Raw genomic sequence first — 22752 nt, forward strand, 5'->3', positions numbered from 1 at the left:
GGAACGCAGTAGAGATCAGCCCTTCCAAAAAGAGGAAGTTGCAGCGCAGGTTTGGAGAGGCCAAGCGAACACTAGAGACTCTGGATCAGGGACTGATCAAGCCTTCTCAACTGGTCAAATCCCCTGAACAATATCAGAGAGAAATGGAGGCACTAGCGGCTAAGCCTTTGGTGGCTCCCCGCAGCTTTCAGAAGCAAGTAACTTCAGAGTCAGGGGCTTCTAGGCCCAGTGTTTTCTGCAGGGTCACTAAAGAAAGAATACCATCGCCAGCTAGGAAGGAAAGCTAGCCCACTAGGCGACCACTTATCAGGCGCAGGTTGTTTCGCTAGGAACCTGAGACCAAATCTTCAATCTTTGAGAGACTAGGGGGCAAAGACAAGCCTTCAGATAGCTTGCAGTGGAAACCTAAGAAAGTTCAAAGCCTAGTGGTCGCGCCCTCTATACAGGTCCCAGAAGATAAACCAGAGTCAGACCCACCAAGACAAGGCGCCGCGATAACAGAACACAGACAAGAACAAAAGCAGCCCCTCGCGGACGAATCGTTGGTAGCTTTGGTGGCTAAGCAGTTCAACACTGACATACCGGTCGATGAACCCAAGCTTAACCTCGAAGACGACTTGGATGACACAAAAGTGGTTGACACCTCCTGCAACATGGTTTATGTACTCCTTGCGAGATATGTTTTATCAGTCGCCGCGCAGGAGTATACAACAACTGAGGAAGGGAATGATAACCCTCTGCAGATTGCCTTAGCGGCAACAACGCCTGCAGAAGAGGCAGTTGTCCTTGACACTGAAGAGGCCAGCAGCAAAGAATTCTTCATGAGCTTTGCAAGACCAACACCCGCTATGGTTCAACACATGCAGCCTTTGTATATCACGGCGGAAATCGGAGGCACCAAGGTTAGCAAGATAATGGTCGATACCGGAGCTGCGGTTAATGTCGTTACTACAAGAACCATGCAGCTGCTTGGAATCAAGAAAGAGAAAATCCAGTCTACGTCCCTCACGCTTAATAATTTCGCGGGGACTGTAACGAAGACATTGGGCCTACTGTTCCTAGTATCAAAGTCGGCCCTGCAGAGGAGGTTTATGCTTTCTTTGTGACGGACTATTACGCAGCCTATAGCGCCATTCTAGGATGAGACTGGATTCACCGGAGCTATTGTGTTCCGTCTACTCTCCACCAAGAACTGATTATGTGGAACATGGTTACTGACAAGGCTGAGGTGATCAAGGCTGATCCTCATCCATTCCCTGTTTCCGCAAATTATGTAGATGCCAGGTACTACTTGGAGCCAATCACTCCATTGCAGGTCAGTGACATCGACAATAAGGGCCGCCCCACAGGGGTGACGGCCTCGGAATTGGCACAGTAGGGGCTCACGCTCGCAAAAGAGGAACTAAAAAGGCCCAGCCACGCTGTGCCCAATATTTTCAGTAATTAATGGATTACGACCTTCTAGAGGAAGGGATAGAGGCCTTCCATTCATTGTACGAAAGGCTATCCTCGTACTTGGTGGAAAAAGAGGCCTATGACCGAGTTGCGACCTTAGAGATTGTTAATGAAGAGTTTAATGACCAAGAAGAGGAAGAAGAAGAGATTCAGCTTGCTCCAGCAGCTTTAGAAGATACATCTCCGTAGGTCAGGGACCCTACTGAAAAGGTCAATCTGGGAACAACTGACGAGCCTATGGAAGTGGCTATCAGCGCTTAGTTAGAGCCTAACGAAAAACAGAGGCTCATCGACTTATTGCTAGAATACAAGGATTGTTTCGCGGAAAAATACAAAGATATGCCAGGCCTGTCACCAGACTTGGTATGCCATCAGCTGCCAACACTCTCCGACAAGAGTCCTGTGAAGTAAGAGCTGCGAAGAATGAACTCTGAGACCCAAGTTCTGGTCAAAGAGGAAGTTGAAAAAATGCACAAGTCAGGCATTATCAGGGTGGCCAAGTACAATCAGTGGCTGTCCAATATAGTGTCTGTTCGCAAAAAGAATGGCAAGATAAGGGTCTGCATGGATTATAGAGAACTTAATATGGTTACACCTAAAGACGTCTACCCCATGCCGGTCGCGGATATGTTGGTAGACGCAATAGCAGGACATGAGTTGTTGTCCTTCATGGACGGAACCGCAGGGTACCACCAGATTTCGGTCGAGGAGGAGGACAGATACAAGACTACATTCCGTTGCCCTAGATTCGCGGGTGTCTTTGAATATGTGGTCATGCCTTTTGGACTGAAGAACGCTGGGGCCACGTATCAGAGGGCCATGAACTTGATCTTCCATGACATTCTGGGGAAGATCTTAGAAGTCTACATTGATGACGTGGTGATGAAATCTAGAAAGCGAGGGGATCATATCACAGATCTCAGAAAGGTCTTCGAGCGCATGTGACTACACAAGCTCAAGACGAACCCCGCTAAGTGTGCCTTTAGGGTCCAGGCTGTAACGCCCCAAACTGCATCTCACCAGCTTGAGCACGTCACAGTGCCGCAAGACCCCGAAACATAAACCAAAGGTTCGATTTACATTCCAGAAACCCGCAAGGCATTTTAATAAATAATTTTTCGTAAACTGCATAGTGAAAACGTTAAAATAATATTGAGGTGAAAACTTTAAAACTTTTACTTCAAATATTTATTCGTCTAATGCTTGAGTCAACAAGGAGTCAAGAAATAATCGACATATCAGAGTATCGAATTTAGAATAAATGCTTAATCAACTACTTCTGAGATAACACTAAACAATCAAGAAATGGAATTAAACTTCGGAACCTATTCCCATTACAGTCATTTACCGAAGTTGACTCCGCACACCCGCTCCGTCCGTCAATCTCGTCACCAGTGCATAGTACCTGCATCCACACTGTTGTAGGGGTGAGCTTTCATCCTCGCTACTCAATAGGGGCCTCACTAGTCTAGGTTTGAAAACTGAAACATAAGATAATAATTTGAGATCCCAGTATGAAAAAGTTAAACCATTTCTTTAAAGAACGACAAACTTTAAATATCTTTCAGACTCAAAATCCAATGCACGAAACTCAAAGAAATGCATAATACCTGATGGCCAATCCCATGGACCAACTACACGACCTTACCTCAAATAAAATCATCACCAGGTAAGCGTAGTGAGAGTGTCCGCTTACGCCATATCACCTAGAAATAGTGCCACACCTCAGAGGATGTCAGACACCATTCCGTCCATACGGCCCCTCCGGAGGTTTAGGGGATCGAAGCCCAAGGAATCGCTATGTTCCACTCATTCTCAAGCCATCAATAACCAAACCATGCAACTCAAATATGCATAAACATTTAATTCAAAACGGAAAACAACTAACCGAATGAGTCCCGAGTCCCCTACCTGGATTCCGATGCTTTAACCTTTTACGTTGTCCAAGATTCACGAACCTTCCGTTCATCGAGTAACTGGAAATCCTAGATTCCAACATTTTGATAGTTAATATCTCACTGAACTAATAATTGAAATCACGACGATTAACAAATCGTTCAACCAATTTCTCTTGATTTGACCAGGATTGACCACAGTTTGACAACAGTTTGACCAACATTGACCAATCACCACAAATTCAATAATTATCCCAATTACCGAATATTTTATCATTTATCAATTTTAGATTTTTCACCAATCATAACCATATCAAGATGTTTCTCAAATCAACACAATTTCCTTTTCAATTAGGTGCACCCTGAAAATTACTAAGGGCACCCAACATTAAACTTGAACCATGATTAGCCTTCTATTTAAATACCAGAGTCTCATGGTGTAACTTTCAGCATCCAGATCCCATGATAAACAAAACCATGATTATGCCATATTGAAAATACCACGGCATACCCTGGAAATTTTCCTTGACCAATAGCCAACCAAAAGGAAATCACCACGTAAAATTCAACCTCACATGTCCAATTAACAATCAAGCTTGATCACCTTTAATTCTAATCAGAAAGCAACAACCCAATCTAGACACACACAATCAGTTTACCAACTCGTCCAGGTTTCCAACTAATCCCAATTCCTTTTTAATTCACAACAAACCAAAATCACCTCCCTCAAACATGACTTCACGGTAAGCATGCAAACACATGCAATCAATTCCAGCCGCAAACAAATTCGCAGAACCCTTAAAATAAATTCCAACTAACCTTGTGATCAAAGTAGATGAAGAACAGAACCCATATTGCAGGTCTGCTCCCTGGCAGACGAACACAACAAGCCGATCTCCAGCTTAATCAATTCTGGGTTCGTCAACTTAGCCTAGCCAATACAATCACCCCTTTGAGTTCCAGGATTAGAATCGCTATAGGAGACGATTCACAACTCCGGAAACGCTGCCGAAAACCAGATTTGCAGTGAGGTCCGACGACACCCAAAAATACAGTCTCATCAGAACCTATTCGAATTCGAAAACTGATTATACCCAGATGTAGAGAATGAAGAGGAGAAGGATTTCCTCACCTCATGCAGCTTTATCTGTCGCCAGAAATCACCGGAAAACTACCAAGGTTGCAGCAGCTTCTCGACGTCGTACCGTCGCCATCCGTCATCGAATGGACGATCTGAGGCCAGCGGCGCATCGGCGATGAAGAGAGGAAACGAACGTGGGTGGTTCGCCGTAGTGTCGTCGCCGGAAACGAAAATTCAGGTCGGGTCATCGACCGGGTCGAGAGCTCTGGAATCCTCCGGAGCCATCTGGGTCGTTCACTCTGATCTGCCACTATTTATAGCCCAACTTGAGTCTAATCCAATGGCCGAGATCAAGCGTTGGTTAATTAACGGACCAGATCGCATCAGGACAAATGCTATTTATTTAAAATGAATTTCCATAATTTCCAAACTTCGGAAATTCATTATAAACACTTCGGGTGTCTGAGAAATTCTCCGAAAATTCCCACGAACTCGTCGTGTCGTGTACTTTATCATCCAACTCTTAGATTGAGGATTTCACTTTAGGAAAATTTCTGAAAATATTATCGAGTACTTAAACTTTTATCGAGTTTGATAAGTAAATTATCGAACCATTTCACTTAAGCTCGATAAACTTTCCAGGGCTCACATACGTAGGCGATTTCCTGGGATTCATTGTCCATCAAAGGGGCATGGAGGTCCCTGAGGATAAGGCAAACGCGGTTATCAACGCATCTCACCCGCGAACGAAGAAAGAATTGCAGCGACTGCTGGGAAAGATTAACTTCTTGCGACGATTCATCTCTAACTCTGCAGGTAAAATCCAGCCATTTTCCCCATTACTGAAGTTGCAGTGACAAAATGAATTTGTGTGGGAACCTAAATATCAAGAAACTTTCGACAGAATCAAGGGTTATTTGGTGAGCCCGCCAATGTTTATTCCTCCTAGAGCTTGATTTCCATTAAAGTTGTATATTTTAGCAGCTGAGGCTTCCATTGGCAGCCTACTCTCTCAGGACGATGAAGAGGGCGTAGAGCATGCCATTGTTTTTACCTCAGTAGGACATTCACAGATTGCGAAACAAGGTACACTCCAATGGAAAAGCTGTGTCTTACATTATACTTCTTAGCGTGCAAGGCATTATATGTTATCCTTTACTACTTGCATTATTGCTCAAACCGATCTAGTCAAGTATATGCTATTGCGCATTGTCAAGTGGGTACTCGCCTTATCAGAATTCTCACTACAGTATGTCCCGCAAAAGGCAGTAAAAGGGCAAGCCATTGTAGGTTTTCTGGCACACCACCCTATGCTAAACGTCCCCACAGTGAGAGATTTAGAGGTCGCCGCTGATACTTTGGATCGCTCGGACTTGGCGTGCTTACCGGAGTACGCCGCGCTATATCAAGCCATTGTCTCACTGCAACCCTGGGTACTATATTTTGATGGTTCGCGCACGGATACGCTAGCAAGGGCAGGGGTTGTTCTGGAAAACCCAACAAGCGATTGTTTTTCATATTCTTTCCAGTTGGAGTTCCAGTGCATTAATAACCAGGCAGAATATGAGGCCCTGATTATAGGCCTAGAAGTGTTGTTGGAACTCGGAGTCAGAGACATCCAGGTACGCTGTGACTCTTTGCTCGTGGTCAACCAGCTTCGCGAGAAGTTCAGGTGCGTCAGCTATTTACTCACCCCTTATCTTAAGCGCGCTCTTGAGCTTTTGGTCCAATTTGATGACGTGGACTTAGAACATATTCCTCGTGATAGCAACTTTGCTGCAAATGAACTCGCTCAGCTGGCTACAGGCATTACCTTTAAATATGGGGTTTGAGAAAGAATTCTCAAGGTTGAGCGACGCACGATGCCTTCGTGGCTTGCGCGGCCTGATGCATCTGATGATGCAACGGTGGCTGTCTTAGATCCTATTGACGTGGATTGGCGTATACCTTTGATCGCTTACATCAAGCAGACAGATCTCACTACAGACAGGAAGATCCTTTTTCTTGCACTAAATTACTTCCTCCGAGGTGACGAACTGCGATGACGTGGTGAAGACGGTATAGACTTCCGATGTGTGTATGGCCGCGAAGCAAAGCGATTAATGAGAGAAGCACATGCCGGCGTGTGTGGAGCCCATCAAGCGGGTCCAAAGATGCGTTGGCTAATCCGGAGGCATGGGTATTTTTGGCCCAATATTTTGAAAGACTGTATCACGTTCGCGAAAGGATGCCAAGATTGCTAAGCACATGGACCAGTCCAGTACGTTCCTACTATCCCCATGCAGCCTATTATTAAACCTTGGCCTGCGCGAGGCTGGGCATTGGACTTGATTGGAATGATTCATCCTCATTCTTCTCTCCAGCACAAGTTCATCATCGTCGCTACCGATTTCTTCACGAAGTGGGTAGAGGCTGAACCTTTGAAGGAGCCTCCGGTGCCACCATTCGCCAGTTCATCTTTCACAATATTGTTTGCAGGTTTGGCATCCCTGAGGTGTTGGTGTCCGACATGGGGGTAGCATTCATGGGCGGTGCCGTAGAGAAGCTCTTCGATGAATTGGGTATCCAGTTTATCCATAGCACACCCTATTACGCTCAATCCAACAGTTACGCGGAGGCCAGTAACAAGATTATCATCACCTTACTGAAGAAGATGCTTGTCGAGAACCCTCACCAGTGGCACGAAACATTGTATGAGACACTATGGGCCTATCGTACTTCCAAGTGGAACCCTACTGCCACCACACCCTATGCTTTAATGTTTGGTCATGATGCAGTTCTACCCTTGGAGCTCAATGTTCAGTCCCTACGCATGCTGGATCAACACCATTTGATCAGTGAGGACTATGTCCAGGCTATGTGGTAAGAGCATGAGGATCTTAGCAAGAAGCGCTTAGAGGCTTTGGACTGCTTAGTGATGGAAAAGCAACGCATTGCTCGCGCCTATGATAAACGGACACGGGGCCACAGTTACAAAGAAGGTGAGTTGGTTTGGAAGGTGGTATTGCCGTTTGGCGAAAAGTTGACCGGCCGAGGCAAATGGACTCCGCGCTGGGAAGGACCTTTTGTGATTCACCGCATTCTCGATTGCGGAGCTTTTCACCTTAAGGGTTTGGACGACGAACTCCATCGTAACCCAATCAATGGCAGGTTCTTGAAAAAATATTACCCCAGTGTCTGGGAATTTGAAGATCCCCCAGATCCACCTGTTCCTGTGACTGGGGGGCAAACATAGTCTTACTATGTTCGCGTCCTCCCCTACACTTAGGCCTCTTCAGTGGCCCCAGTTTCATGTATTCGCCTCACCTAGTAAAACTTGGGGGGCAACAGTCTATGCCTTCAGGCCTTGTATTCGCGACCTTGTTTGCTCTGATTTACTTTTTCATTAATTTTTTTTTTCAACAATTTTACATTTAAATTTCAGATATTTATTTGAGAAAATTTTCAATTCTTTTGATAATAAGTGCTAAGAGTTTGAGTACGTTTAACATGGCCTATACCAGAGGCCTTACTATATTATAAAAAGTAGTGAAAGAAATAAGATTGTATTCATAAAGTGGCTTTGCGGCCAAAAGCAATACGAGTACATTCGCGAAGGTCACATTTGCAAGATTATAAAGCCAAAAGTGGCTGAAACATTGGACTTCAGAGCTCCTAAGAGTTTCTGGATTTTCTGCTAGGAGGGGCAGCGAGATAGTCACTCTTCCTCTTGCTCTCTTCACCCTCCTCAGATCTGGGCTGCAGGTGCTATCATTTGTACTGCAAGGATAGGGAAGGAAATAATCCATCACAACTCTTCCATGTGGTTAGCCTCCGAGATGAAGGTGGTCATCATGAGGAGAGCGCAGCCCAGTTGCCTCAACTCCCTCAGGGGAAAAACAGAAGCCTGTTAGTTAAACCCCTGAGGTAGGGCACCAAAGAAGAGCGTTCGGCCTTGGGTGGCCTGCCACCCTTCTTCAGTTTGCTTCGCGCGAGGGAACCTAAGGTGAAGGACTCCCCAGAATGTGGTATCCCGTGTTAGAAGCGCCGCGTGTTCTTTAGCCTAACTAAAATCGGTGAATCCCATCTAGACTTTCTGAGGCCAAAGACATGAGGCTGGACCTGAGGTTAGGCCATAAGGCCTACCCAGGACTTGAGATTAAGCCATAAAGCCTAAGATCTAGAGGCTGAGAGCGAGATTATGATGGGAAGATTTCAGAAAGAGAAGAAAAAGAAGTAGGGCTTGCAAGGTTATTTCTGGATAAGCCATGGTTGCGTGCATTCTCACTTCCACCAAGTACAGGTATTATAAGGCCAACCTCAGTGGCCTTAGCCCTTTGATGAACGGTTGAAGTAGATTCAACGCCATCAATAAGAATTGAATGCCATGATCTCAGAAATGAAGGAAATTAAAGACGAGTGGGAAACGGAACGGTCTTCAAGGTAACTGTCCCTTTTCGAGATTATCTTTTCAAAACGGTTTAATGAACAGATGAGGCAGAATTAAGTGCACACGAAAAAAAAGTGTTTGGGCTAAATAGATAACTAATATTAATACTGATTTTGTTCGTACAAAATAATAGGCCTAATACTAGGGGCCTAAAGGCCTCGGCCTGCATAAGTTAGGCGGAGGAAATGTTCATCCAAACAGAAGCTGGCATCAGCAGCAGCCCGTTCTGCTTGTTGGGACGCCGCGCGGGCTTGGGCCAGCTTTTAAGATAATGCCTCATAAGCGGCTAAAGGCTGCTCCAGTAGAGGCTCCTCATGGGCAAGCCTGGCCGACACGGCGGCTAGTTGGGCCTGAAGGTCTTGAACTTGGGACCGAAGATGATTCTACAAGAGCCTCAAGTCCCTAATAAGGATGGCTCGTTCACCCAAGAAGTCGCGCGAGGAGTCCGTCTATTGGGCGAGGGCCTGATACTATGCCCTGGCCTTCCTTTCCTGGGCCGTCGCGGCTGTCTTCTCATATAGCCACCTGGGAAGATCCTCCAGTAGCTTGTCTATGTGGCAAAATTGGTCTTCAGTAATGGCATGCTCGCGAAGAAGAACTCGGAGGTACTTTAAAGCTTTCGCAGGCGAGCCAGGTGTAAAAGGCCCAGGAGGAGGCGAAGACCTTCTCTAGCATCATCTCCGACTCCAGGGGGAGTCACTTCAAGCACACGTGCCAATCTCTCTAATCTTGACGGCGGAGCTTGCTGAGGAATAGGAACATTGACAGGAGCCTCGAGAGTTTCCGCGATAGGGACTACCTCCGTTTCTAGCTCCGGGTTCATCACTGCCCCTGGTTCAAGTGCATGGGGGGGGGGGGGGGGCAGGTTCCTGGTCTGCTATGTTTTCACTATCCGGTTCAGCGGGATTCTCGATAGTTACCTCCTCGATAGTGATAGCCACTTCCTCATTTGGAGAGACGTCTTGACCCTAGAAAGAGGCGTTAGAATGTAGGAAGATTAAGACGGGAGTCGAAGGAGAAATGGTTACAAGGAAATGTACCTCTTCAGCAAATTTCACGTGAGTCATTGTTGCCATTTGGTTCGGGGTACTCTTTCCTCAGCCTCAGGAGAGTTGTCATATAAAATCTCTACTGGCGCTAGAGCCAATTGCTGGTCACTCGTGGTATTGGCAGGAGGTGAAAAGTTGGTTGAATCAAGCGGTACTTGGGCTTGCGAAGAGGCTTCTCCTCCAGCAGTAGCAGATGATCCTTCCCCAACTTGCCTTGAGAACCTGTGACGAACCTGCAAGTGAGGAGCATTATAGTTTCAGACATAATGGTAAAATGAAAGGATTCAATGCTCGCTATGAGTATGTGTTACCAGGCGATCAGCGAGTGGTTCATCTTCTTCCCATGGATCAGTCTGGGATCAGTCTGGGGGTCAGCGCGACTGCGTTTTCGAGCCAAAGCGACCACAATCTGTAAGAACAGGAGTCAATTTAGACTTCGAAAGAAGATGTCGAGGCATCAGATTCTAAGAGGAGCTCCTTACCGATTGCTGATCTTCTTCATCAGAGGAGTCTTCGATTTCAGGCTCCGTCGTTATTGCCTTTTGCTTCGGGCCTGGCCGGTGGCCGAGGGAACAACAACCGCTTGATTTCCAGAAGAAGGCATGCTTCCGTGCTGCATTAGAGTTCGAGTTGAGAAGATAAAAGAGTAGAGCAAAAGAGGGAAATGGAGAGCAGGCTAAGGGAGTTACCTCGTGAGAAGGCTCGCTGATAACAATTCCGGCTTGAACAGGGAGCGAGGCTTACGCGGGTCGCGGATCCGATTCAGATAGTAGAGAACGTGCTTCATCTTCAGGGAAGTGGGCAAGCAACTCAGTGTCAGCATCATAAGGATACTTCAGATCTTGGAAGATGGTCGCGAAGAGCTCGTCATCCCTTTGCCTCTAGCAGTTAACAGAAACCTCTGACCACCATCGCTCATAGTCCTTAGCGGCCCCATCGACGGGGTCGAGTTTATTGGCCCAGTTAGGAAGGTCGACTAGCACGAGCATGCTTTGGGCTAGCGAAAGCCCCGTTGTGGGTCCAATTCTGAGTCAGGAAGTGTTGTAGTTCTAACCATCATAAATGGGGAATGGTACTAACTGGATCAGACCAAGTTGGCGGCCGAAGTGGTTGGGTGCGTAAAGCTCATAATTGAGTTCATCAGCAGAGAGCTTGATGTCTGAGCAGGAGATCGCGCGGCAAAAGGCCAAGCGCGTGCTATCACTATAGTTAGGGTTCCCAGGAAGGAACCCATGTTCAAGCAGAGGCGAAAATCTTCAACTAAGTACTAGGTCACAGTAGGGCATTTCGTGCAGGAGATACAAATATGAGAAGCACTCGGAGTAAGGTGGGGATGTGCACCTTGCTTCGCGGCTGAGCCATTGACCCAGAAGTGTGTCAGCCGGTAGAAGCGACGGGATATCGTCCCGGCGGAACTGCCGGAAATAGGTTTGAATCCAGAAGTCAAGGATCCAAAAAGGGCCAGAAATGCCAGTCTCGAAAGGGTGCATGGTGGCTTGGTATAGAGTATGGTAGAGAGCGCCTAGCACTGGTTGTCCAAGCCCTACGCAGCGGCCATTGTAGAGGGCTGTGGCTAGGAAAGTCCAAGGCTAGTGGGTTTGTTAGCAGAGGTGAAAAAGATGAATTTACAAAACCAATACTCTAGAAATGCAATCCCGCCGGTCGCATTGTGCTCTTTACGGTAATGGGCCAGCCACTTTTGGGTAAGAGCCGCTATGCGAGCTGCAACCAGTTTGAACCATTGTTGAAGTGAAGGTGACAAAGTCAAATTGGCCATGCACGTAGGGTTCGCTGTCGATGGGTAGACCGGTGATGGCGAGAATATCTAGCAATGTGATGCTCATTTGACCCAATCGAAAATTGAAGGTGTTGGTAGCGGTGTTCCAGAAACAAAGAAAGGCAGCTAGCGGTGAACGATTGCCGCCGTGCGGAAGTTGAAAGTATAGATCAATGGTGTGGGTAATACCTGCCGCGAGCCAGATCTCGCGATCGTGCCTCACGATATCAAGAGAGCTCATCCGTGGTGATGGTAGTGGGCCAGTACCCTATTTTGGCGCTGTGTGGATTTTCTCCCCAGCTTGTGAAATCTCCAGGGGTCATTCGGAGGACCGGAATGGGCCGACAGATAGGTAGGCCGTAGAGGGTGAGAGCGTCATTCAGAATGGAATCTTACAGGAATGGACCCAATCCGGTATGGTGGTTTGGAAGTTTGAGAAGCAAAGGTCTCTAAACATTTGTATGGATGAAACAGCGGGCACCAACGCTGGTTCCCCATGTATGAGCGGCCTTCGAGTTGAGTTCTTCCTCCTTATCGATGATCATCTTCTTAGGGGGAGCCATTTCTGGGTTTCTGTGAGGAGTATGTATTTTCTGGGTTTAAGAGACTGGAAGGGTTTTTGATGTGACAGGTTTGAAGTGGCTGCGGGTTTAAATAAGAGATTTTGTGAGGGAAACGATACGACGAAAAGAAGTTTTGCAAAGCGAATGGACGCGTCCTTCATTTATGACCTCATTTTGGTCATCAGGCGTGTCGTCTAAGTCCCCTTCAATCAGTTACGTTTTCGCGGGCCTGATCTCGGGGCTTGGGGGGTAATGTTTGAGCCCAAAAGTACTTTTGGCAAGATCCCTTTAGGGGATTTAGCATAGCGGGCCGATACCTGCGGCCCAAAAATATGCTTACTTGGGTTTGGGTCACAGTTTCACCCATTCCAAGATCCATAAGGAAAATAGGCCCTTATTGGAATCAGGTAGCGGAGATTGAATTGGAAACTTCAATCAATAATCCTTCTATGGCAAGGAACAGTCGAAACCCTAGAGTATAAATACCAGGTTTCAAGGACGAAAACAACACAACTCTTCAATCAACTAATCGCACAGATTATCAAAGCCTCTCAGGAGCAAACCTACCCGTAACCTAGTTGCGAACCAGCAAAGTAAGGATAACGCCCTCGCAACCCAGCGAAGCTAAAGTCACGCTTTAGCAAACCTTGTGCTTTCTCCCAACTTCCCAGTGATTGCTCTGTTTAGTCTACAACACTAAGTATCGATTTGGTGAATGCAAGAGATCACAACCAAAGCCCTTATCCGTAAGGCAAAATGTCCTTTTCCGAAAGGCATAGTAAAGAACCTTGTGACGAGGATGGTGTTCTCCTCGTCCACGGCGTTTGATTCAGAAGTCAGGTCAAGGGACTTCCCGACGAATACACCTCACGGTGCTGGCACGCCTGCGTACACGCTCAAAAGAGACTGTTTGCAACCAGACTAGTTTTGGAGCCAAACACATTGATAATAGGGGCCTCTTTATATAGAGGATTACGTGCATAGAAGTAGAGTTGTACATGGAAATATAATTGTATAATGATTGGATATCTATGAATATCTCTAACATAAACCCTATTACAACTTGCACAAGTAACCTAGAGTTTGGTCCAAACACACAATCTAGGTGTCCTTAAACACTCCCCCTTGCCTTGTGTAACCCAAATGAGGTTCTCCTCTTGTTGCCTCGTCAAAAACCTGCCGAGTAACAAAAACCCAGTGGGACAAAAATAACCTCAGTCGAAGGAGAAAAAAAGTACAACACACCCTTCACATTTCGAGACCATACATGTAGACATCTCCCCCTGATGTCTGCATCTCCCCTTGATGACTATGGTCATGGGAGTTCGGATAACTTCCGCAAATGATGCTACCAAAATATTTCTCGAAAGTGAAATTGGGCAATGACTTAGTGAACAAGTCTGCCACACTATCCTCAGATCGAACCTGGTTCACTCTGATCTTGAGGAGAGTCTGTTGTGGCTAATTACACTTGGTGTTGTCACTTTTGATGTAGCCTTACTTCATTCGTTCAATAAAAGCAGCATTATCCTCATAAATGCTTGTAGGCTCATCTGTGATAGACTTCAAACCATAATTGCCATGCGTAATTATGGATCCAATCCACATACATTTACGAACTATTTCATGAAGTGCAATAATCTTTGCATGGTTCGAAGAGGTAGCAACTAGAGTCTGTTCTGTAGACCTCCGAGGTATCGTGGTCTTCCCTATGGTGAACGCATAACTAGTTTGGGAATGACCTTTGTGGGTCAAAGAGATACCCAGCATCAGCAAAACCTTCTAAAACACCAATGTTGTTTTGGGATAGAGATAAAGGACGCATGTCAGTGTTGGTGTCGTTCCTGGTGTGTGATAGGTCTGAATCTGTTGGTATATATGAAGGAATGGATGGATTTCAAAACTTTTTAATTAGTGCGGAATTATTTTAACCATTAAACTACTAACTAAACATAAAATTCATTCCTTTAACCCATGATCTTGGCTTCTTGTGATATGTATATAAACATAGCATGCATAGTAAGGAAGAACAAATAAGTAGTTTATGTTCTACTCACCCTTGGAGCGTGATTTCAATCCGATCCAAGTGAACCACCAAAGTTCCTCTCCTTGATCTCTCCTTGTGTGTGTTTCCTCCACCTTGAAGCACCTTGAATTAAGAACTCCTTCTTGTACTCCTTCTTGTGCTTGTAATCTTCTCCTTGATGTAATAAGTAAAGCCACAAAAAGATATGGCCTCTAAGGATCTTCACCAAGTGAATCAAGAGATGAAGAAAGATGAAAGAAAAGAAGAAATTATGCAAGTGTTCTTCTTTCCTTTAATTTTGTGATGGACCAAGAGAGAACTCTTTCTCTCTCTCTCAAAGCTGAAAATAATAGTGTGGAGACACACTTATTCTCTTTGTCCATGCTTTCACTTTTATATAATAGGAAATAACTCCAATTACTAAAAGAAAATATTGACTTTCATAAAGCCAATATTTTGGCTGGTCCATACTTGTTATTGGGCACTAAAAATGTGTCTTGGGCTTTCATTTAAATCTCATTTAGTGAAGCCCAAGTCCACACGAAAAGCCCGACAATCGTTTAGGCCCAATAGGTTCGGTTTTACCCGAAAAACCTAATTATGTCCAAATAATAAATCTAATTAATTATTTGGTCATAACCAACTCTTGTTTAATCTTCTTCATATACAATCTCAAGGATCCACTTATATGGTGTGTGATCTCTTAGGTTCTAATTAACAAGGCAGTGAAGTTTATAGAAACCATTCTATTTTGTTTACGAATCAAAAACTCCATTTTTGATTCTCCCTTGTTATTAGGATTATAAATGTTTATTAATCCTCGGGGACTTCACAAGTCATGAGTGACGTCTTGCAACATATCATGACTACCCTAGTTAATGTAGAATGACAAAGAACCTATTCAATTGGAATTACAATACAATACGGTCCTTCTCTAACACTATGTTCTAAATCACATCATCGGGGTATGGAATTGATATGTCAATCCCCTAATGTGATTTTCATTCTTATGTGATTCTTAGAATGTAATTAAAAACTCCTTTTTAATCTCATTCAATGCTTTGGCCAAAGACTCATTGAATCACATCTTTGAACATACACCTTATTTACTTAAGGATAGAGATTCCTTATTGTACACTCACATGTCTCCATGACCGAATTGATTATACCAATGAATGCATCTATTATATCCATTAAGGGACACAATATTATTGCATCATCAAGAGATAATCCATTCACTCATAAGACAACTAAAGTGTCTCAGGTCAAAGGACTAATTTGTATTATTGCAATTTAGAGTTCAAGTTTGACATGTAAGTAAGACTCCATACAAGAACTCTAATGATCGCGTTCAGTGTACTCTTTAAATTAAGAGCACCCACATACTTATGTTAGTGTCTCTACACAAATGACAAGAGACATATCATCCTCCATATTGAGCATACATAGTATGTGCTAGTCTTTCCGGATTATCAATGTCCAAGTGATAATCCTATGACTAGGAACTTTTTAGGATAAGAGTGTGAAAGAGTAAAGGTCTCACACATCTAACTCTTTAGATTACTTTCTCTTTAACTCATATTCCTTGGACCTTGTTCAATCAAATATCAAATATAAGCAATGAACAATAAACTTGCCCTTTTGATTAATAATAATTACATCAAAATGATTGTTTTAGGACACAATTCCTTCAATATACATACCTCCTAGGCACAAGTATCGGAAGCACAAGAATAGTATTGCCAATACCCAAGCAAGATGAACCCTCAGCCGAGGGTCCCGATACCTCTCGGGGCGATATCGGGAACCCCGAACGTCCCACACCGAAAGAAAAGGAACTAAGCTCCCACAAACTTGCTACATTAAGGTCATCTCCAACAACCCTAAGAGGTAACTGTTTACTATTACTTTCTATTATCAGTATCTTTTGTCGATACTGACTTAGGCATCGGAGCGTTGAAGGCCGGCACACCCGGTCTTCCCTCTGAACTGTGTCTGTCTTGTAGATAATAGAGACCGATAGCGATAGTAACAGACCAATACACTCCGTGTTTAGTTGGATCAAACCCCTCACGAGACAGTTGAAATAGAATCCATCATCTTTTGTAGGGATAGAATAAGTACATATCAATTGTACATCTCAAGTATCAAAAGATATCTTTTACACCAATCCAATGACGTCATGTTGGCGCGGAGCTATACCTAGCTAACAAGTTCACTGCAAATGAGATGTCTGGTCTTGTACATTGAGCTAACTTCAATAATGCGCCTATTGTACTTATGTAAGGTACTTTTGCCTCTAGCATATCTTCGTCATGATCCATTAGACAAAGATGATCCTTTTTAGGATCGAGACTACATACGATCATGGGTGTGCTTAAATGCTTGACCTTGTCAAAATGCCTAAGCATCCATCAATACGATGCTCAAGTTCCAAACCGAGACATAATCTTGTTCTCTGAATATTCTTCATCTGAAACTCGGATTTCAAGTATTCAACGGTTTCCCTTAATTCTTCAAGGGCTTCCAATGAAGATCATGTCACCAACATGAACCGCGATAGAATCCAGAACTTGTTATGAAAATGCGCGGGCATTTACATATCCTTCCCAATCATGTAGTTACTTAGTGAGCATTTCAACCTCATTGCAAACGCGCTCTATGGTCTAGAGCCACTTGACTTGGGTAAATGAAGTTCACTAGGAACCTTCATGTATATTCCATATCTGGATCCCTATAGAGATACGTAGTGACCACATTCGTAGGCTGCATATTCAGTTATTCAGAAACTACCAAACTGATGAGGTAGTGGAGTGCAATGACATCCATTACGAGAAAATATGTCTCATCGTAGTCGATTCCAGGGCGTTTTGTGAGAAGGCTTGCGCCATAATGTGAGATTACCATATCTTTTTCTCATCATGCATTCTAACGAAAACCCATTAGTCAATATGTTTTATGTTAGGAGGTGTCAGCATCACTGGCTAGAAAAACCTTTCTATTCGTTAGAGAATCCAGCTTAACCTGGATCGCATCTTTCCATTTAGGCCAATTTTCTCTACATTAGCATTCATTCATCAATAGAGCGTGGTTCGATATCATCGGACTCAACAAACTCATACGCTATGAAATGTGCGAATACATCATCAATCATGATGGAGTTTTTATCCCACATCTCATGTACACTAGTGTAATTTTCATAGAGCTCTATATTCTCAGGAATAGGTTCTGATGTTAAGGAGTCCCCCAATCATAACCATAATCTAGAAGATTCTTATGAGATGGATTTTGAGTGTCGATGATCTAAGGATTGGGTTGTGCTAAAGTATCATTCGAACGCATGGGCCTCCCACACATCTTAGCAGGGGCCATGACTTGTAACGCCAGAGTACCACTCCCTATGGTGCTACATCCTCTCATTGGGACGTCCATCCTTGGAGGCATGTTTGCAGCAGATATGTGTGTTCTCGCCACTTTAGCGGGGATTGAGATGAGACATAGTGGGGACAGACCACTACTGTCGTTCCTACTGAACATCTGTGTTCTTATCTCCCCCTAACGACGGGAAGACTGTCTCATCAAAGTGACAATCCATAAATCTAACAGTAATGAGATCGCCTAGCAAGGGCATTAAGTGGTAGACGATTGTTGGAATCTCAAATCCAACTTAGTTTCCATTCGTCTGTAAGGAACCATCATAGTGTGCTGTGATTGTGCAATTGGCACATAAATAGCACACTCAAATATGCGTGAGTACGAGATACTGATACCCAGTCACTAGCTGTAACGCAGAGGTAGATTGAGTGATGATGGATCGTAGACGAATTAGCATAGCTGCATGCAATATTGCATCACCCCAAGCGGATATAAGGTGCGCTTTACCAATTTTCGGGCTATCATTGTAGTCGTTTCTGCGAGACCATTTGGGTGTGTACATGGTAATATGATGTCCAACATCAGTCCCATTGCAATAACCATCGAAAGTCTTCGATGTAAACTCTCTAGCATTTGTCAAGTCCAATTGACGAAATAGGATGATCCGGGGAGTGAGCCCGTTGTCATATGATATGTGCTAGGAGTGTAGTATAAGCATCATTTACAGGTGGACAATGGCACACCACGTGACCAGTGTGTTTGCGTGTCAACCAACATCATGAAATATTTAAACGTTTGCAAGTTGGTTGAATCAGTCCACAGAATCCCCACATATATATAGAATAGAATGAGTATTTTCATATCCTTTGCATAAGACGGTCTCAGTCCTAATTTTCCTAAAGGATGGGCTTTTTAAAATGAGCGAGAGGCCTTAGGCAACCAATGAGGATTTTGGTTGGGGCTGAGCGTCTGAAACGCTATTTAAAGTAAAGTTGGTGATTGCAGCATCACCTTGGGCGCCATCACCATGATGGACGCCATCTATGGTGTCATGGATAGGGACAGTGCCAGCCCTAGGCTGATGGTGGATGACGGCGGCGGCGGTCACACATAATCCAGGAATCAATTTTTGATTCATGCTTTGTTTCGCTTGAAATAATAGATGTCCGCGTGAAGTTTTTAGTAGACGGATCATCATATCATGACTAAGATGACCTATCCTGTCGTGACAAAGCTAATATGTGTCTAAATCCAAGAGATCTTCTCTCATAACTTTATTGGATTTAATAGCTCGAATAGTGGTGACATAAAATTCACTAGAGAGACACAAACGTTTCTCAATGATGCGTCTTTATTTGCAATCATTACAAGCAGTGCAAAGGAACTCTTTTTCGTTCTCTACATGCATTTCTGCATGAAATCCGTTGGCTGTTTATAGGTTGCGATTTTCCCTAGGAGCGTAGAGAGTTTCTATGATAGTAATTAAGGTGCCATTTGGTAAAGGGAACTTGGGGTATTCCATGTCCTTGAACTAATACGAACTAATACTGATGGCCCTGACATTGTAGTCACAAAGTAATATGCTTAGAATCAAAATGGAGTCATAATGAAAAGAACTCGAAATTTTATTCATAAGCCAACATAGTACATCATTGTTTCTTAACCATTAAGAGAATCTAATCCAAATTCTAGCTAATGCAAAACAATGGTAGCCGTTTGACTTCTTTCGGTAGCTCCAAAATAAATATGACCATGTGAGTATAGAAATGTCAGTGAAGCAAAGCTTGCTCAAGTAGCACTTATCTCAAAACCTTCCTAGACATCATACTCAATTTGGATGAGCCTAGTGGTAGAAAAACAAAACCAATGACATTTACTACAAAATCTATGGCAATTGCCTATTACATCTCTTGGAAAATTAAAGACTTAAATCTATTGCTCCCAGCCAAATTTGAAGTCTTCAACCCTTTATTCTAGATCACCTTCTTGATCTTCTTGTTCCACATAGTGAGCTTCTCTTGCTTCATAATATGCTTTGTAAACAGTGACAATATCTTCACGAGCTCTACATCGGGAACATAAATCTCTGTGCTAAGACTCCATTGATTGAGGTGCTTTGAAATCATCATTCGGATGGCTCTTAATGTTGGTGGGGCCACCAACATGGCCAGAGGCGTTGCCTCCCTCTCTCATTCCACGTTGACCTCTTCGATTCCGTGTTCGCCTATTTTGGCATTTACCTTCCTCATTAGAGCGAGAATATGGACCAAAATATCCAGAAATGTCCCTAAATTTGGTTTCGCTCTTTGCGCACTCCCTTAGGGGCGTGACTATAATTGGACTCCGAAATATGCTCTGTTCCCACGAACCTTGAATTATAATTCTTCACAAGGATGTTGTCATGCTTTTCAGCAACATTGATAGCTCCAATGAGCTCATGAAACCTTGTGATCTGTCCTGCAATAACATCGATTTGATAGTTCTTAGCAACCATCACAGCAAAGACGGGGAAGGTAGAGAGAGTCCTCTTAATCAACATCGTATCTATGACATCTTTTCCACATAATTCCATTAAGGATTTAATGCGAAGTGCTTCCGAGTTGTAGTCAAGAATTGACTTAAAATCACATAAGCAGAGGCTATGCTATCTCATTTCTAGGTCATAAAGTAGGGAGTCATGAACGTTGCCAAATTTTTCTTCGAGTGAGATCCACAGCCTTCTGGGGTCTTCTTCATTCATATACTCGTACTGGAGTGAATCATCCGTATGACGAGTCATTAGGATGATGGCTTTCGCCTTATTTGCCTCCAAGGCTGCTCTATTTGCTTCCAAAGCTTGAGCTTGCTCAATAGTTAGCATGTCATGGCTAGACTGAAGAATCGTATCAAGGATTCCTTTGGCCTTGAGATGCTAGCAGATATCACGGACTCACTTGTGGTATCCAGAGCCAATTATTCCCAATGGAGCAAAGTCTAGTTTGTTCATGTTACTCATCTTGAAAAGAGAACAAGAAAAAGGGTTAGTTTCGGAGTGAAAAAATTTATCATGAAAACAATAAAAATTTCTGAGCATAATCGCTCCCAAGATATTAGGAATTTCCAAGCATAATCGCTTCCAAGAAATTAGGAATTTCTGAGTGTAGTCACTCCCAAGAAATTCGATTCCAAGAGGTATTAGATTAGATCGAAACAATGATGTGTTTGTTATCGATCATAATTTCTCAACAAACTCTAAGTTTGGAGAACTTTACAAGCTCTAAGCTTGGAGTGTGCACGAACCCGTACAGTTCGGCTTATGGTCTCCCCTATAAAGAAGAAATGAGGTTGCAAGTCCCCGAGAAAAAGAAGAGAAAAATAATAAAAATGGGAACTTACAGAACTTTTAAAACATACCTTAAAAAAATGTCAAAAATTGCAGCAAAAAGTCGCCAGAAAATCACTGAAAAGTTGTTGGAGGGTCGTCGGAAAATTGGGATGGCCGGCGGTGTGGTCTGAACTGGTCGTTGGTGGCCGGAATTAATCTGTGGTAGTCGGAATTACCCTAAAAACGTTTCTGTCTGGTTTTCTGCTTGCGTACCAGTCAATCAGGAGGCCGGTTCGGCAAGTTTTAGACCAGTTCTTGGAAAGATCTGACCTATTCTAGAATCGTGAGCTCAATGCACTATTGCTGACAAAATTTGGTGGCAATCGAAGGTCCGGAAGGTGGTGTACAGGAGGAGTTTTTGCTGCGGGTAGTTTGGAGCTTTCAGTGGCCGGTTCGGTAGGTTTCCGGCCGGTTGTGGTGGATTTGCCACTAGTTCTGAATTCCTTAGGTAGAAGGCTTCAAGGTGTGCGGCGGAGGCAGAAATGATTTCAAGGTTTCATATTCGGATTTACTGTTTTAGTTTCTTGAATCAGGGTTTGGCTATTTGTTTCATGGTTAGGGTTTTGTACTGATAACATGTTTTAAGGAATCGATATTTGGGAGAGAATTTTCTATGCTTTCATTGATAATAGGGGGCTCTTTATATAGAGGATTACAAGCATAGAAATAGAATTATACATGGAAATATAATCATACAATGATTGGATATCTACGAATATCACCGAGAATTCTTGCACAAGTAACCTAGAGTTTGGATCAGACACATAATCTAGGTGTCCTTAAATAATCATGAATGTATAAATATAATGTGAATGCGAAGTTCAGAAAAAAGGTTAATAAATTGATTAGGACACATCCCTAATTTCAAATTGGGCTAAATACTAGTTAGTACCCTATGGTTTAGGTCTAAAATCAATTCAGTCCCTGGACTTCTAATTTCATCAAAAACACCCCTGCACTTTCAATTTTGATCTAATAGGTCCAATTCGTTAATATTATGTTATGGGTTCAAGTTATAGTTGGATTATTTGTTGAAAAACTATTTATTTTTAATAGTAGGACTCATTCCTAAATTGACTATGCATATCACCTCGACACCACATTATAAAACATAGGCCATATATGAGCCACATTAACAAGTTAAATAACTCAATTGTAGGAAAACTAACAAATTGGACTTATTAGATCAAAATTGAAAGTGCAGGGGTGTTTTTGATGAAATTAGAAGTTCAGGTACTGAATTGATTTTGGACCTAAATCACTGGGTAATAATTTGTATTTAGCCCTTTCAAATTTCATAATGAAAATAAGCACCGCGTTGCAAACTATGATAAACTATGATTGATGAACAATTAATCAAGAGAAAATTCAGGGGTTTAATCTAAACTGGGTATTGTAGCCAGTGGCGGAACCAGGATCTAAAAATGGGTTAGGCTAATTTTCAGTACATAAAAATTTTGCGAACTTCTATTTTTTTGAGGTTTGCAACCCAGTGAGAGGCTCATCCTCACGCCTTTATTTTTATCATTCAAAACATACAACGGGGAGGACATAAAACCAAAACCCCGTAAATTAAAAGTTACAAGCATAAATCCAAAACTAACTTAATCGTACCCTCTGAGGCCCACTCACTTCAAACTCAGCAATCACAGAATCATTATCAATACTATCGGCGAACTCCTTTTCAATGTAAAGAACCATCAAGTCATCAAGAAACTCATCTTCAATCTTATTTCGA

General features: G+C 43.4%; 1 protein-coding gene across 1 annotated transcript in view; it reads right to left on the reverse strand.

Moving 5' to 3' along the window:
- The window catches only part of LOC112192948 (ubiquitin-60S ribosomal protein L40), a 72195-nt gene that overhangs the window by 33094 nt on the left and 16349 nt on the right, over positions 1 to 22752 (reverse strand). Inside the window, exon 3 of the mRNA XM_040516241.1 lies at positions 17033 to 17041. Within this exon, the coding sequence (XP_040372175.1) occupies positions 17033 to 17041 (9 nt within the window). The remainder of the gene's footprint in view (positions 1 to 17032; positions 17042 to 22752) is intronic.

This window comes from Rosa chinensis, chromosome 3, assembly GCF_002994745.2.
Source record: "Rosa chinensis cultivar Old Blush chromosome 3, RchiOBHm-V2, whole genome shotgun sequence".
Taxonomy (NCBI): Eukaryota; Viridiplantae; Streptophyta; class Magnoliopsida; order Rosales; family Rosaceae; genus Rosa; species Rosa chinensis.